Source organism: Chionomys nivalis, chromosome 3, assembly GCF_950005125.1.
Source record: "Chionomys nivalis chromosome 3, mChiNiv1.1, whole genome shotgun sequence".
NCBI lineage: Eukaryota > Metazoa > Chordata > Mammalia > Rodentia > Cricetidae > Chionomys > Chionomys nivalis.
The window spans coordinates 46,331,799-46,346,895 of record NC_080088.1 but is presented as its reverse complement, the minus strand read 5'-3'; the positions used below and the strand labels follow the sequence as shown (position 1 = coordinate 46,346,895).

Here is a 15,097-nt window from a genome sequence, read left to right as displayed (position 1 = left end):
TCCATCTAAAACATTTATTATATATACAACACACAGGATTTTTTTTTTTTTTTTTTGAGAAAGGGTTTCTCTGTGTATTAGCCCTGGCTCATTCTGTAGACCAGGTTGGCCTGAACTCACAGAGCTCTACCTGCCTCTGCCTCCCAAGTGATCCACCCACCTCTGCCTCCCAAGTGCTGGGATTAAAGGTGTGCGTCACCACCACCTACCAGGATTTGTTTTTAAAAGTGTAGAATAGAATCCACTGTAAATTTTAAATTAAATTTTTAAAGAACACATATCTTATGATGGCATGCCTTCCTTGTGCCATCTCAAGATGCCCCTGAATATCAGTTCTTTTCCTATTTTCTCTCATTATTTTATGGTATGAGTATATATCTATACAACACTTACATGCCTGTGCCTGTGGAGGCCAGAAGACGATGTGGGATCCCCGGAAAGTGTAACTACAGACAGTTGTGGGCCACCATGTGGGTACTGAGAACTGAAGCTGAGTCCTCTGGTAGGGTAGTCTATGCTCTTAATCACTGGCCCATCTCTCCAGACCTCTCTTCGTGTGTGTGTGTGTGTGTGTGTGTGTGTGTGTGTATAGCCCTGGCTGTCCAAAACTCAATATGTACACGAGGCTGGCTTTACACGCAGGGATGCCCCTGCTTCCCAAGTGCTGGGACAGGCGTGAGGCACTGTGCTTAGCCCATTTCCTACTTTTTCTTAGCAATCTTTACTGTTGTTCTAGAAGCATACACTAATCACATGTATCTCTTGAAGGATGCAGAACCTAAGAGTCCCTGTCAGTCTTTCTCACATGCTAGTCCTAACTCTCAACATTTCCTTCTACTTCGTAAATTAAAACTTTGATTAAATTTTAAATATTGGAATAATGATAACTTCCTTCCCATCAATCAAGGATGTCACCATAAAATATGTTCATCTTTTAATAACTCATGTTGACTACCTTTTTCCTTTTATCTTAGTTATCCATATCACAAATTCTTTTATTGATTTTAAGGACCTTATTAAGTCTGTTCCTACATTTGTCAAGCTCCCTCAGCATCTTCCTACTCTCTTTTCTCCTGTTAAATCCACTCATTAATGTATTCATTCTATTAACTTTCATGAATTTTAGCAATGCCTGGAGCCCTAATGTAGGTGTTGTGAGGCTAGAAAATATACATATTTATCTTTTCTCATCCAACCATCTCATTTACAAATCTGCCAAGTAATTCATTTTATATGAAATGCTATAATCCCTAATTCATATTTTGATCAATTGCCCTTCATTGAAAAAGCTGCTTCAATAACCTGAGAAGCTGTTACAGTTTGAATCTGATGCCCCCAGAGGCTCGTGTTCTGAATGTCTGGTCCACAGCTGGTGGGGCTATTTTGGGAAGTTCTGGAAATTTTGGAAGTGGGGCCCCAGATGGAGAAATAAGTCAGTAGGGCAAGATATTGAGGGCACAGCTCTAGCCGTTTTCAGGCTGGCTGTTTCCTGTCTTCTGTGATGTGCATAGCTGTCCTCTACCCAATGCCCCTGCTGCCATGATGTTTCTACTTTAATGCCCGGGATCATGGACTGAGCCCTCTGAAACCACTGCCCAAAGCTAAGCTTTTCTTCTTACATATTTTTCCTATCAAGTATTTTGGTCACATGATTCTAAAGTAACTGATACAGAACATACGTATTTGTCAATATAAAGTTAGTTATAGGTGCAAAGGACATAGGTCTCATTAAGTTGAAGTAAGTAACCTTCCTTGAATAGATTATTCAACCAGGTGCAAAGGACATAGGTCTCATTAAGTTGAAGTAAGTAACCTTCCTTGAATAGATTATTCAACCATCTACTTACTATACTAGCTCTTTGGAAATAAAAATAAAAATTTAAAAGCTTTGAAAAATCATTAGTTTTTATTTCAATAAAAATTCTTCTAAAGAAAGTAAAACAAAGGAAAAATAAAAAGTAGATCTGTCATTAGTGAGAGAAGGGACACAAGTTATCACCACGTTTGGATTTCAGATACTAAAGGGCAAGTGACAGAGCTGTTCTTGTGACATCTGCATCATACAGACATAAGGGTCCTTAAGACTGTCAAAGCAGAAACCCACTGCTCAGAAAGAGCCAAAGGGCAGTAGTTAAAAGTTATTCTAGCACGCCTTTAATCCCAGCACTCGGGTCTCTGGGAGCTCGAGGCCAGCCTGGTCTACAAAGTGAGTTCCAGGACAGCCAGGCTGTTATACAGAGAAACCCAGTCTCAAAATCAAGAAAGGGGAAAAAAGCTATTCCAAAGATGTTATCCAGAAGGAATCCTAAGCACAGCTCTCAGTTTCCTGGGATGTCACCCAACACCTCTACAGCTTAGCAGAACATCTCACAATAGGGACCTGATGCACTAACCTGTGGGCCAGGTCAGCAGACAAAAGGGAACAAATGGTGGGGCTGGTTTAGGTATTTAAGATAAATCTCAAGGCCGGGCGGTGGTGGCGCACGCCTTTAATCCCAGCACTTGGGAGGCAGAGGCAGGAAGATCTCTGTGAGTTGGAGACCAGCCTGGTCTACAAGAGCTAGTTCCAGGACAGGCTCCAAAACCACAGAGAAACCCTGTCTCGAAAAACAAAACAAAACAAAAACAAAACAAAACAAAACAAAAAAAGATAAATCTCAAGGACTTTATCTATCTATCTATCTATCTATCTATCTATCTATCTATCTATCTATGTATCTACCTATCATCAGCAGGCAGAAGGGAACAAATGGTCGGGCTGGTTTAGGTATTTAAGATAAATCTCAAGGACTTTGTCTATCTGTCTATCTATCTATCTATCTATCTATCTATCTATCTATCTATCTATCTATCCATCCATCTATCCATCCATCTATGTATCTATCTATGTATCTATGTGTCTATGTGTCTATGTCTGTCTGTCTATCTATCTATCTATCTATCTATCTATCTATCTATCTATCTATGTATCTAGCTATCTAGTTTTCTAGTTATCTTTTTTGAGATATGGTCTCACCACGGGAGCTCCAACTATACTTGAATTCACTATGTAGCCCAAGCTGGCCTAGAACTTGTAACGATCCTTCTGCCTCAGCCTCACACGTATGACTCACATACCCAGCCGACTTCACTCCATCTCTGAGGGAGCATCCTGTTGTTCATGCTCCAGGCCACTGAAGGAGAGGCGCTGTAATTCTCACCTGGAGATTTTCTTTGAAAGTCTGGATAAGGATCTCTCTCATCTTTCTTTTTCTTTCTTTTGCAACTTCTTCTTCATCCAGATGAACATGAGCACTTTCCACCAATTTTTCTTCTGGATCCCGCTGAGAATCTTCTTGTCTCTTTTTTTCTCTATTAGTAATAATTTTTAAAATAGTTATTACAGTTAATAATGAGTAATTATAGCCTACTCTACTGGAATGAATGCATACTGAATATTCCAGAGTAAGGTGACTCAAAAAAATTTAGTTTGTTATTTTGTAATATATAAACAAAATAAACTTATTAAGTACTTTGGCAAACAGCCCAGTAGATGCTTTAATGAGGCATTTCTATTGACATTACTACTGATCTATACAACGATCAGTTTGTCAGTACCTATAAAGTACTCCGTAATGTAAACAGAAGTTTTCTTTTTCCTTCTAAAAAACTTAGTGAGTGTGTGTCTGTGTGTGTGTGTGTGAGAGAGAGAGAGAGAGAGACAGAGACAGAGAGAGACAGAGAGAGACAGAGACAGAGGGTGGTGGGGAATCAGAAAACAACTTTGGGGGAGCTGGTTCTCTTCCACTGTGTTTTGAGGCAGAGTCTCTCTTGTTTCTGCCACTGCACTTCCTATTCAGGGTATCTGTCCTGTCTTTGCTACTCATCTTGCTGTAGGAGTGCTGGGATTAGAAATATCAAGTATGAGTCCTTTCTATCAAATACTATCAAACTTTTTGTTTAGGACAAAAAAAAAAATCTTTTTACACACCCCCCACTTTGTAAGATTTTTTTTTTACAAATGTTTTATCCTCCCTATCCAGTAAACCTTTGTTTACAAAGACCCACTGGTAGGAATTTGCTGGTCTAGAGCAGTAACCCTTCCTCCTGTGAGCAGCAGCTCCTCTCCCTCTCCTCTCTTTAGACTAGCCGATTGAATACAATTGTGAGGCTGGACCCTGGTCAGTGAGGGAAATTAGCCACCACCTGAGTTAGAATAAAATCCAAATGTGCTTCCTGCTCAGTGTGTCCACTTTTCCAAACAGACAAACCCTCTTTCTTGACCAAAATTAAAGTCTTGCCCAGACACTTCAGTTGGAGTGGTGGTCTCTTTCTATGGGATCCAGCACAAACTTCTAAGGGTCTTTAGTTGGTTCTGCGGATTGAACTCAAGTTGGCAGGCTTGTGAAATGTACTTTTCCCCCAGATCCTTCTCTCCAGCCCCATCTGTTCTTATTAGAGGGCTAAATAAATCCTTAAGTAAAAAAAAAAGGAATGAGATTCCTATGATGGGCTTTTTCAGATTTAATAGAATCTAAATTACTAAGGAGAGAAGAGAATATAGAGACTCTTCCGGCCTCCACCCTCTTTCCTCCCACAGGCCATTGTCCTTCAGTTACCAGCTCAAGTGTGCTTGGAGATTTGCCTTTTTTTTTTTTTGAGACTGTCTCAAGTAGCCCAGGCTGTCCTTGAACTCTTGATCCTCCTGCCTCCAAATGGGGAGTAACAGGCGTGTGCAATTAATTTTATGTAGAACTGGGGATCAAACCAGGGCCTTGTGCATATTAGGTAAGCATTCTACCAACTGAGCTACCCCCAGCTCCCAATGTTATCTTTTTATTGGAGTCAATTACAGATTATACACATAAAGCATGCACCATTAATGGTGTGGAGCAAATGGTGAGGAATCCCAGATGAGCCAGGAAAACTCAGGTAATCACCTAGACTTTCAGGAACTTTAAGTTGTAGAAATTCAAGTTGAGAAGAATACAGTATCCAGACACTGTATAGTTCATTTTCATGTATCATATAGGGGCACATAATATTATGTCTTATTGCTAATACCAGCCTGTTTCACTGATTACCTAGTGTAAGTCTATTGTTTTGTTACGTTCACAAGTATTTTTATTTATGTATCTGTGTGAGTGTAGGCCACATGTGTGCAGGTGCTCTCAAAGGCCTCATGAAGGCATCAGCTCCTCTGGTTATGAAGCACTCTAATGTCGGTACTGGGAACTGAACTCCAGTCTTCTGGAAGACCAAGAAGTACACTTTACTGCTGAGCCATCTCTTTATCGCCAAAGCTATTGCTTGTTCCTTTTGTAATTTATAAATCGTTAAAGGAGATACTTTATGCAGTAAAGAAGAGTCAGGATAACTTACAAATAAGAAAAAAGAAAAACACCTATCAACAATAAAATCTTACTGAATCTTCCCCAAATCCTAGTTCTGTAATAATGTTATATTGAATCGGTCTAGTCATGTCATGGGGGCATTAGAGAGATGCAGTTCTAGGACTTGGGATGGAGTGGCACATTGCAAATGCAAGGCCTTTGGCAAGACTGCAAATACCACAAGTCAATAAATAAACACACAATAGTTCCAGAACAAGGGTCTGAGTTTTAAAATAACATCAGGATATATATCTATCATGAAAATAGTATCTGCTTAATTGTGCAAATTGGAGAGGTGGAAGAGCCATTCATATTTCCACCCAGAAATAAACAAGAACATGTCAATCCAGCTTCACTGTACAATCATTATATAACAATTCTGAAGCATTTGTTTATAACTATAAATAATGCTGTTTTAGTTATTACGGTATAAAAATCTTCACATTTCTGGTCAGTTCTTAAGGCAGTTTCCCTAGAGTTGGAAGTCCCAGGTCAAAGGGAAATTCCACTTGATGACTCTTGTTATTTATTGCCAAATTGCTATCTGGAAAGTTCAAGTCAGTCCATCCACCTAGGCGCAGAGTACCTTGTCCGTGTCACTACAACCACGGGCAGGACTTAGCTCTGACATGAACTGACTGCCCAGTGAACAGTGCTGAGTGCCCACTGTGAACGGGACAGAGGATCCCGCTACCATCAAATGGGGCTTGTTTTCACAATTTATTTTAGGTCAGCCTGTTTTTCCAAGGCTCGCGAACAATCTGAAGAGCAGGGTTGACCTCAGTGAGAGTTCACTAAAACACCCGTGATTGCTTTCTGCAGAGAGCAGCATTTGGAGGAGGCCTGAGCCCGGCACTTGAGGGGGTGGAGCACGCGTCCACTGCTGAGCTGTTTGAAACTGGGCAGAATGAGAGCAATCAAGAACACGGGGGCGGGGTGGGGGTGGGGGGGGTGGGAGGGGGGTGGTGCTGTGCCGGCTGATGGGGCGAGGAGGGGGACGGATTACCTAATAGGCCTTTCTGGCTTGGTCTGAGGAGTCAGACACTTGAGTCACGCTGCTGGAAGGTTTCTGCAGTTCGTGCATCAGTGTTATTTCTCAGAATAAATACGTCCGTTACTTCACCTGTGAAGCCCATTTTCTGCATGAGGATGGATAGCAGACTAACTCCTGTGAGGGCTACTGTCATTTTCCTCTTATGTCAGATAGTCTTCTTTATCAGTAAGCCAACAACTTGCTATATGATCATTAGAAAATAAGACCCTAGCGCAATTCACAGTAGCACAGGGGGCGATCACTAACCACACAAAAGGAATAAGGAAATATGTTTCACCTTTAAAATCTTATGCAACCAGAGCAGAACAAACCAGTTGCAGGGTTGCCTATTGAGCATGAAAAAAGAAACAAAAAACTTCCCAGTACAGAGAAGAGTGTGGGAAACTGGCCCACAGCTGGTGACACCATAAACAAGTACAACTAACTTTCCAAATAATCTGGCAATGTTTCAAGAGATCTACACCATTTAACCCACTAATTACACTCATAAGAATTTATCCTAAAAAATATAATTCAGTCCAGCCAGTTGTGGTGCAGACCTTTAATCCCAGCACTCGGGAGGCAGAGGCAGGTGAATCAGCATGAGTTCGAGGCCAGCCTGGTCTATACAGCAAGTTCCAGGACAGCCAAGGCTACACAGAGAAACCATGCTTTGAAAAAAATAAATATATATACACATATACATTATATGTTATGTATTAAATATTCTATATGTAATTCAAAGGAATGGCAGTGCTCTAGGAATAAAGATGTTCATTACATTATTATATTGGTAAATTTTTAAATGATTTATTTTGTTTTTAATAATGTGTTTGTGTGTGAGTCTGTGTGTGGATTTATGAATAAGTGCAGGGCTTGTGGAGGCCAGAAGAGGGCATCAGATTCCCTGGTGCTAATGTCAACAGGTGGTTGTGATTTCTAGGAGAACTCAGGTCTTCCAGAAAAACATTAAGTGCTCTTAACTACTGAGCCATCTCTCAAGCTCTGTTGGCAAAATATTTTAGATAGCCAAAGTGCTTAGCAATATAGGACAGGGCCAGCATATGTTATGGTACAGCAATGCAGGGGGATAGTACATACACCCAGGACTCCAGGCCTGTTTGGTACAGCAAAATAACAAATGTACTTGGTAATTGTAATTATATATGTAAGGAGATCATAACCAGGAGGAAACATGGACAAATGAAAGGGATTTGTTACGATGGTGGAGCAGGAGGTGTTCTCTTTTGTGTGCAGTGTTTGCAATGTTAGAACATTTTTAACACTTGAGAGTACTTCTTTCTTTCTTTTTTTTTTTTTTTTTTTTTTTTGGTTTTTTGAGACAGGGTTTCTCTATGGTTTTGGAGCCTGTCCTGGAACTAGCTCTTGTAGACCAGGCTGGTCTCGAACTCACAGAGATCCGCCTGTCTCTGCCTCCCGAGTGCTGGGATTAAAGGCGTGCGCCACCACCGCCCGGCTTGAGAGTACTTTTGATACGGTCACTTAAACAGACATCCTCCGCAATGCTCGTCACACTGGCTTACGCTTTCCACGCGTCCTCCACCGTGCGCCTTCTCTCCAGTATCTCCCTGCGCAGCTTTACCATCTCTCTCTGGACCCCTTCCTTCTCTTTCTTGGCCAGCAGAGCCTTCCTTCTCTTCTCTTCCTGCACTAGACACTGAGCCTCCAGGAAGGCTGCTTTCTTCACGGCATTTTCCCTTCTCCGCAACTCCAGCTGCTTCTCGCGCCTTAAGCGATTTTCTTTTACCTTAGAAAAACCACAAGTAGAATGGACAGGGAAACACTTAGGACACATTTTGAAGTTCAGAATACAACCAGTTTGAAACATTCTCACCCAGAACCCCATTGTTTATTGAAAAATAAGGTAGTTTGTTTGCTTCCTGGGTGAAAACCAATACAAAGTTCTACAGTCAAACGAAGAGGACTCTCAGCCTCTGAGGTGACCTGTGTGACGGAAAAGCTGAGAGCAATGCAGGGGTCAGAGCCCCAGCTTTAGATTCTTATTTAGAAATGATGTCCCATTTTCAAGTTTGTCCTGTGTATATATAAGATTACTTCCCCCTAGACTCTGCACTTTAACAGTCTTTTAGGAAAGAACAATGATCCATTATGGTAGCCACACTCTGCGGGACAAAACAGTAATCCATTGCCCTAAAGAACACCGCAAGGCTCCACTCATTTCTGTCTTAATTTCAGTGTGTCACATTTGGAAGCCAAAAGCAAGACCTTTGTGGATAATTCTAAATAAGCACATTCATCCATTTCAACACTAATTCTTCAGCTCCTGGCTCCCGCCTTAACTTTACCCTTTTTACCCTCTAGTTTTCTGAGACTTACAGGCAATAGGCATATGTCTTACTGAACCTTCTCTCCTCCCTTCTGTCAAACCAGGATCCTACTTCTCCCTATTTTTCCAACATTCCCATACTTTAATGGTTTAAAACAGTGAATTTTCAAAATGTGTAACCAGAAATCTAGTTATGTAAAAAGAGAGCCCACACATCTATAGGAAATAGTGCCAATTCAGTCTCGGTCCTGGTCATATGGCAAAGCCAGGGTCATTTTGAGTTCCCAAAACTCCTTTGCAAGGCATGGAGACCGCCTTTTCCTCTATTACCTACTAGTCCTTTGGGAGGAAGGAAAGTTCCCATATGCCTTTCCAATTCAAAACAGCTGAACTAGATTTAATTCAGATCTGTCCTCCTTTTCAAATTATAATCACAAAATGAGCGAATTTTAGTTGTCTAGAAAAGAATTATCCTTATAATATCCAGCAGAATATTCATGATAATATATTAATGTCACCATTCAAAGACCAAATTGGAGCAAATGCAATCTACATATTTATAATCGGAGTGCCACGTTCACACTAATAAAGTTTAGTTCAGCACTCAACTGGTCAAAATCAATTACTCTAATTTTGGTTATTTCTTAAATAAATTGTTTCCTACTCTCAGTTTATGAGAATTATTTTTCTTCTGAAGTTCTTATATTTTATTTTTATTCTTCCTTACCAAACCACAGATGGCACCCTTTTCATAATAAAGCCTAAGTCTTTATTTAAGCTTATTAAATGTGTTACACAAAGACTGCTTCCTGTTATCCATTTTAATTTTGTTTTCCCTCCCACCTGCTTATGTCTCATCTCCATGGTAAGACGAGGGTCCTTCTGCCGCCTCTTGCCTTGGTTTTCCTCCCTTCCAAGCTCTTCCACCATCTCAGAATCCACCACCTCTTTATGGAGCAGATGCTCTATAAATTTCTGAGCAGTGGCGCTCTCCTCTTCTTCCTCCAAATAGCCACATAAGTCTAGCAGTAAAAAACAGCAAAAGGGGAATTAAAAAATGATATTCGTATTTACATAAAAATTCTGAAAAATACAAAGTTGTATTGACAAGTAGGAAGTAGCAATGCCAACTGGATGAGTGTGGTCCTCAGCTCGCACCCTTGGGTAAAAGGGCAAAGCTCCATTCATCGGGAAATGCCCTCAGCCAAGTCACTAAGAACCTCTTCACAGTCAGATCTAAAAACCTAAACAACCTCAAAACTCTCCTGCTTAAAATCAACCCTCAACTGACCCCAGGCTGTAGCTCAGTGGTATATCTCTTGCCCTAGCATGTGTTAGCCGTTTTACCCATTTTCTTCGACTAGCTGCGGTAGAATGGCTACATTGTGGGTACAGGTTATGGTGTGTACATACTAAACTTTTAAAGAAATTATCAAACTGCCATCCAAAGTGGAATGTAGCTCTACATCCCACCAGTTCCCAGTTCTCCCACACCTTTACCCAGGCCAGGCATGGCCAGTCTTAACTTTAAGCCGTTTGAACAGTAGTGAAGTAGTAATTCACTGTAGGGTTAGTGTATGTTTGCCTACTGACTGCAGACACTGACCAATTCGACGAGGTGATATTATTCTTCTAGCTTTCCGAGCTCATGACTGTGCTTCCCTAGCTGGGATTTTTATAGAGTCCTAACAAGAGCAATGCCACCAGCTTGTTTCAGCAAGGCTCTGAATCAGGTGTGGAAAGCTGTCCTCCATAAATCCATCCTCATAGGAAAACAAAAAATCAAAAAAACCCCTAAACCTTAAGGTAGAATAGAGGACCCCTTATAAGTTTGTTATTTCATTTACCTGACAATTTGTACAAAAGAAGAAAAGAAAGAAAAAATCCTGAGAAGAGAAATAGCCTCTTTTATATGTGAAAATGAATCAAAACATAAGTAGCATTTTTATAATTATAAAATGATATGTGAATATTTAAGTGTGTTCTCTGACAAAGTAAATAGTTTTCTAATGATATATGGGCAAGAGACACTTTTAATTGCTATATAAATTCATAGGCAAAATTATAAATAATAGAATATTTTAATTTTAAAAAGCAATAGGAACTTACTAGGGATATAGCAAAGATTTATATACAATCAAAAAAAATTAAACTCACAAAGATAAACAAAACATACATGAGCCAAATGTATTATTTATTATTTAAAACAATAAATAACATTTCTTAGGAACATTCATTAGATGTTAAAGCTTAGAAGAACCAGATAAGTTCTTACCATCAAACTTGTCATACTTCAGATGGCCATGGGCATCGGGCACAGGAGGGCTGCTTGGCACAGTGTTCTCCCCTTCTCCATCACTTGCTAACTCTTGTTTAAGTTTATTGTCTAACCAGTCATTGACGAGCTCCTGAGCTATCAACAGAGCAAAAACATCTTTTAGTATTTCAGTGACTTACAGGTTCCTCTATTGCTGTTTCTATTTACTCATCCATTCCCTCATCACCTCAACATCCATTATGTGACAAGGCATTAGGAATAGAATGAGAAACAAAACAGGAAAAAGAAATGTCACCAACATGAAGCCAACAGTCTGATCAAGGAAAATGTCACCAACATGAAGTCAACAGTCTGATCAAGGAAAATGTCACCAACATGAAGTCAACAGTCTGGTCAAGGGAAATGTCACCACCATGAAGTCAACAGTCTGATCAAGGAAAATGTCACCAACACGAAGTCAACAGTCTGATCAAGGAAAATGTCACCAACATGAAGTCAACAGTCTGATCAAGGGAAATGTCACCAACATGAAGCTAACAGTCCAATCAAGGGAAATGTCACCAACATGAAGTTAACAGTCTGATCAAGGGAAATGTTACCAACATGAAGCTAACAGTCTGATCAAGGGAAATGTCACCAACATGAAGCTAACAGTCTGATCACTAGAAATGTCACCAACATGAAGCTAACAGTCCGATCAAGGGAAATGTCACCAACATGAAGTTAACAGTCTGATCAAGGGAAATGTCACCAACATGAAGCTAACAGTCTGATCAAGGAAAATGTCACCAACATGAAGTCAACAGTCTTATCAAGGGAAATGTCACCAACATGAAGTTAACAGTCCAATCAAGGGAAATGTCACCAACATGAAGTTAACAGTCCAATCAAGGGAAATGTCACCAACATGAAGCTAACAGTTCGATCAAGGAAAATGTCACCATCATGAAGTTAACAGTCCGATCAAGGGAAATGTCACCAACATGAAGCTAACAGTCTGATCAAGGGAAATGTCACCAACATGAAGCTAACAGTCTGATCAAGGGAAATGTCACCAACATGAAGCTAACAGTCTGATCAAGGGAAATGTTACCAACATGAAGTAACAGTCTGATCAAGGGAAATGTTACCAACATGAAGTAACAGTCTGATCAAGGGAAAATGACAAAATAAACAATATGAAGACAACGCAAGGAACCAAGAGATGGAGACTGATTGTTGTAGTTTTAATTTGGGTGGTCAAAAAGAGGCAACCCAAGCAAAAGAGGGAGTAAGCCACGCTGATATATAAGGAAATATTGCACTATGCAGGGGGAGAGAAAGGTCAAAGGTCCTACTTCATGAGTGTCTAGAGGGCTGGAAAAGTCACTAGCAGGGCAGTGTTGCTGGAGAAATGAGGGCTGGACAGATGAGCTGGAGGAGGTGATCACTGTGCTGAGTGCAGTGTTGATCAGCGAGGGTGACCTTAACCCTCATCTGAAATACAGTCATTTCTGGTTGTCACAAAGAGGGCAAGTGACAACAGTATCCAGTGTGTTGAGACTAGGAAGCTGCTAAACACCTGTTCACAAGACAGCTTCCACACAGCAAAAATAATCTGTCCCCAAATGTCAGAAGTCCTGAAGCTGAAACCCTTCTGTTTAGAGTCCTGACACCATTCTAGGTACTTTGTCTGCTACTGTAAAGCATGAGAAGCTGCAGGAGGGTTGTGAGCAAAAAGCACCCCTCTCCCCTTTTGAGACAGAACCTCACTGTGTAGCTCTGGCTGACCAGAAATTCACTATTCAGACCATGCTGACCTTGAACTCATCACAGAGACCTACCTGCCTCTGCCTCTGAAGTACTAGGATTAAAGATGTAGGCTACCAAGCCTGATTTTTGTTTTGTTTTTTAATTTATTTATTTTTAAATTTTCTTTATTTTATTTTTAAGTATGGGGGTTTTGCCAGCATGTGTGTCTGTGCGCTGTATAAGTGCCTGATGCCTTCAGAGGTGAGAACAGGGCATCAGATGCCCTAGAGCTGGAGCTACAGATAGTTGTCAGCTGTCATTCGGGTGCTGGGAATCAGATGCCCCAGAGCTAGAGCTACAGAAGGTTCTCAGCTGTCATCTGGGTGCTAGGAATCTTTCCAGGGCAAGAAGCAATGTATTTTCAGAGGATCTCTTTGACTTCTCTGTTAAAATAGACTATACGGGGTAAGCAAAGAAGATGCTAACTAAGGAGATGAATACTATAGACTGTAAAGAGGTGATAATGGTTTGATCTCACAGTAGAGCAATTGAACCTGGCTACAGTCTAGAAAATATTGAGATGAAGTTGACATGATTTATTGATAAACAGGGAATGAAGGAAAAGAAATCTTCAGAGTGCTTAGCTTAACTGGAAGAATAGAGATGCATTTACTGAGAAGCGTGAAGGACAAAGAAGCAGCAGGTTTGGGGGAAGACTTTGTGCTATCAGGTGTGAAATGTTCATGAGAGAACCAAACTGGAAGGTCAAGTTGATACTGGTGGCAATACTTGAGATTTCATGGAATGGGTCCAAACTGAAGAACCGATAAGAGTAGTAAGCATACAGATGGTGTCTGAAGTCTCAGAACAGGATGGTATTACCAGATGAAGAAAGGAGATAGAGAAGAGCTAAAAAAGCTGAAAACCCAGGAAAAATCAACATTTTAGAAGTTGAGGAGGTAAGGTAGAACTAGGGAAGCTGAACAGCGAGGAGAGACCCTGAGCTCAAAGGAAAGTCAGAGTGTCGTGTGTTGAAAGCCAGCTCCCATTTCGGTGGCTTTATGAAAATCTTCGCAGGGGGCTGCAGGATTGGCTCAGTGGTCACGAGAACTTGCTGCTGTCACAGAGGATCTGGGTCAGTTCTCAGGACTACATGTCTGCTCGCAACCATCTGTAACTCCAGTTCCAGGAGACAGACCTGGCCTCTGCTGGTAGTCACATGCCATGTGGTACTCATAAACTCATGCAAAAATAAAAAAAACAAACAAAAAGTAAATGAAACAAAGAAAATTACATGTAGATGCAGGAGAAAATGTTCACACTATTTTACATTATCTTTATCATTTTTATCATTATCAAAAAGCTCTTCCCCAGTCTAGGGCATGGGCATTTCAAAGGAGGAAAACGTCTCCACTGCCATTACTTATCTCATAGTTCTGATGTAATTAGGCATTTCTATATAATAACGGATGTAAAAAATGTTTAGTATGGATAAAATAGAAGAAAACAAATGATAATAGTGGCCCTTTATCTGTTTTAGTTACCTAAGTCAACTAAAGTCCACAACCATCATACTAGCGCAGTAAAGTAAGCTGTTTTATGCCATTCCACCTGGGATGTGAGTCGTTCCTTTGTCCGGCATCCACACCAGTCACACTCTCTGCTGTCAGTTAAAACGGATTAGTTGTCACCTCATTTGTTAGACTGATTGCCTGTCGCGATAACGTAGTGACAGTGTTCCAAGGAACCCTCAAATAACAGCCTAATGCTTTGGCCATTCACCTCACCTCATCACGCCGCTCAGGTACCATGTCAACACATCATCACAAGAACAGTGGGGAGTACAGTATAAGAAGATAGTTGAAGAGAGATGATATGCTCATAAGTCTAGTGCTTATTATAACTGTTTGGTTTTATTATTTTGTTATCAATCTCTTATTGTGATTAATTTATGAAGTAAATTTTACCATGACTATGTACGTATATGAAACAACTCTAGGGCTTGGCATTATCTACAATGTCAGGCATCCACTGAGGGTCCTGGAAGGTACCTCGGCTTGGCATTATCTACAGTCCCAGGCATCCACTGAGGGTCCTGGAAGGTACCTCGGCTTGGCATTATCTACAGTCCCAGGCATCCACTGAGGGTCCTGGAAGGTACCTCGGCTTGGCATTATCTACAGTCCCAGGCATCCACTGAGGGTCCTGGAAGGTACCTCGGCTTGGCATTATCTACAGTCCCAGGCATCCACTGAGGGTCCTGGAAGGTACCTCGGCTTGGCATTATCTACAGTCCCAGGCATCCACTGAGGGTCCTGGAAGGTACCTGGGGAGGACAACAGTAGACAAGAAGTATAACAAATATGCTAGAAGAA

The 15,097-nt window shown here is 40.8% G+C and overlaps 1 protein-coding gene across 1 annotated transcript in view; it reads right to left on the bottom strand.

The window, feature by feature from the left end:
- Positions 1 to 15,097, bottom strand: part of Ccdc191 (coiled-coil domain containing 191) — a 69,396-nt gene that overhangs the window by 42,504 nt on the left and 11,795 nt on the right. Inside the window, exons 5-8 of the mRNA XM_057763982.1 lie at positions 10,989 to 11,126; positions 9,557 to 9,735; positions 7,950 to 8,173; positions 3,201 to 3,351 (exon numbers count right to left, since the gene is read on the bottom strand). Of these exons, the coding sequence (XP_057619965.1) occupies positions 3,201 to 3,351; positions 7,950 to 8,173; positions 9,557 to 9,735; positions 10,989 to 11,126 (692 nt within the window). The remainder of the gene's footprint in view (positions 1 to 3,200; positions 3,352 to 7,949; positions 8,174 to 9,556; positions 9,736 to 10,988; positions 11,127 to 15,097) is intronic.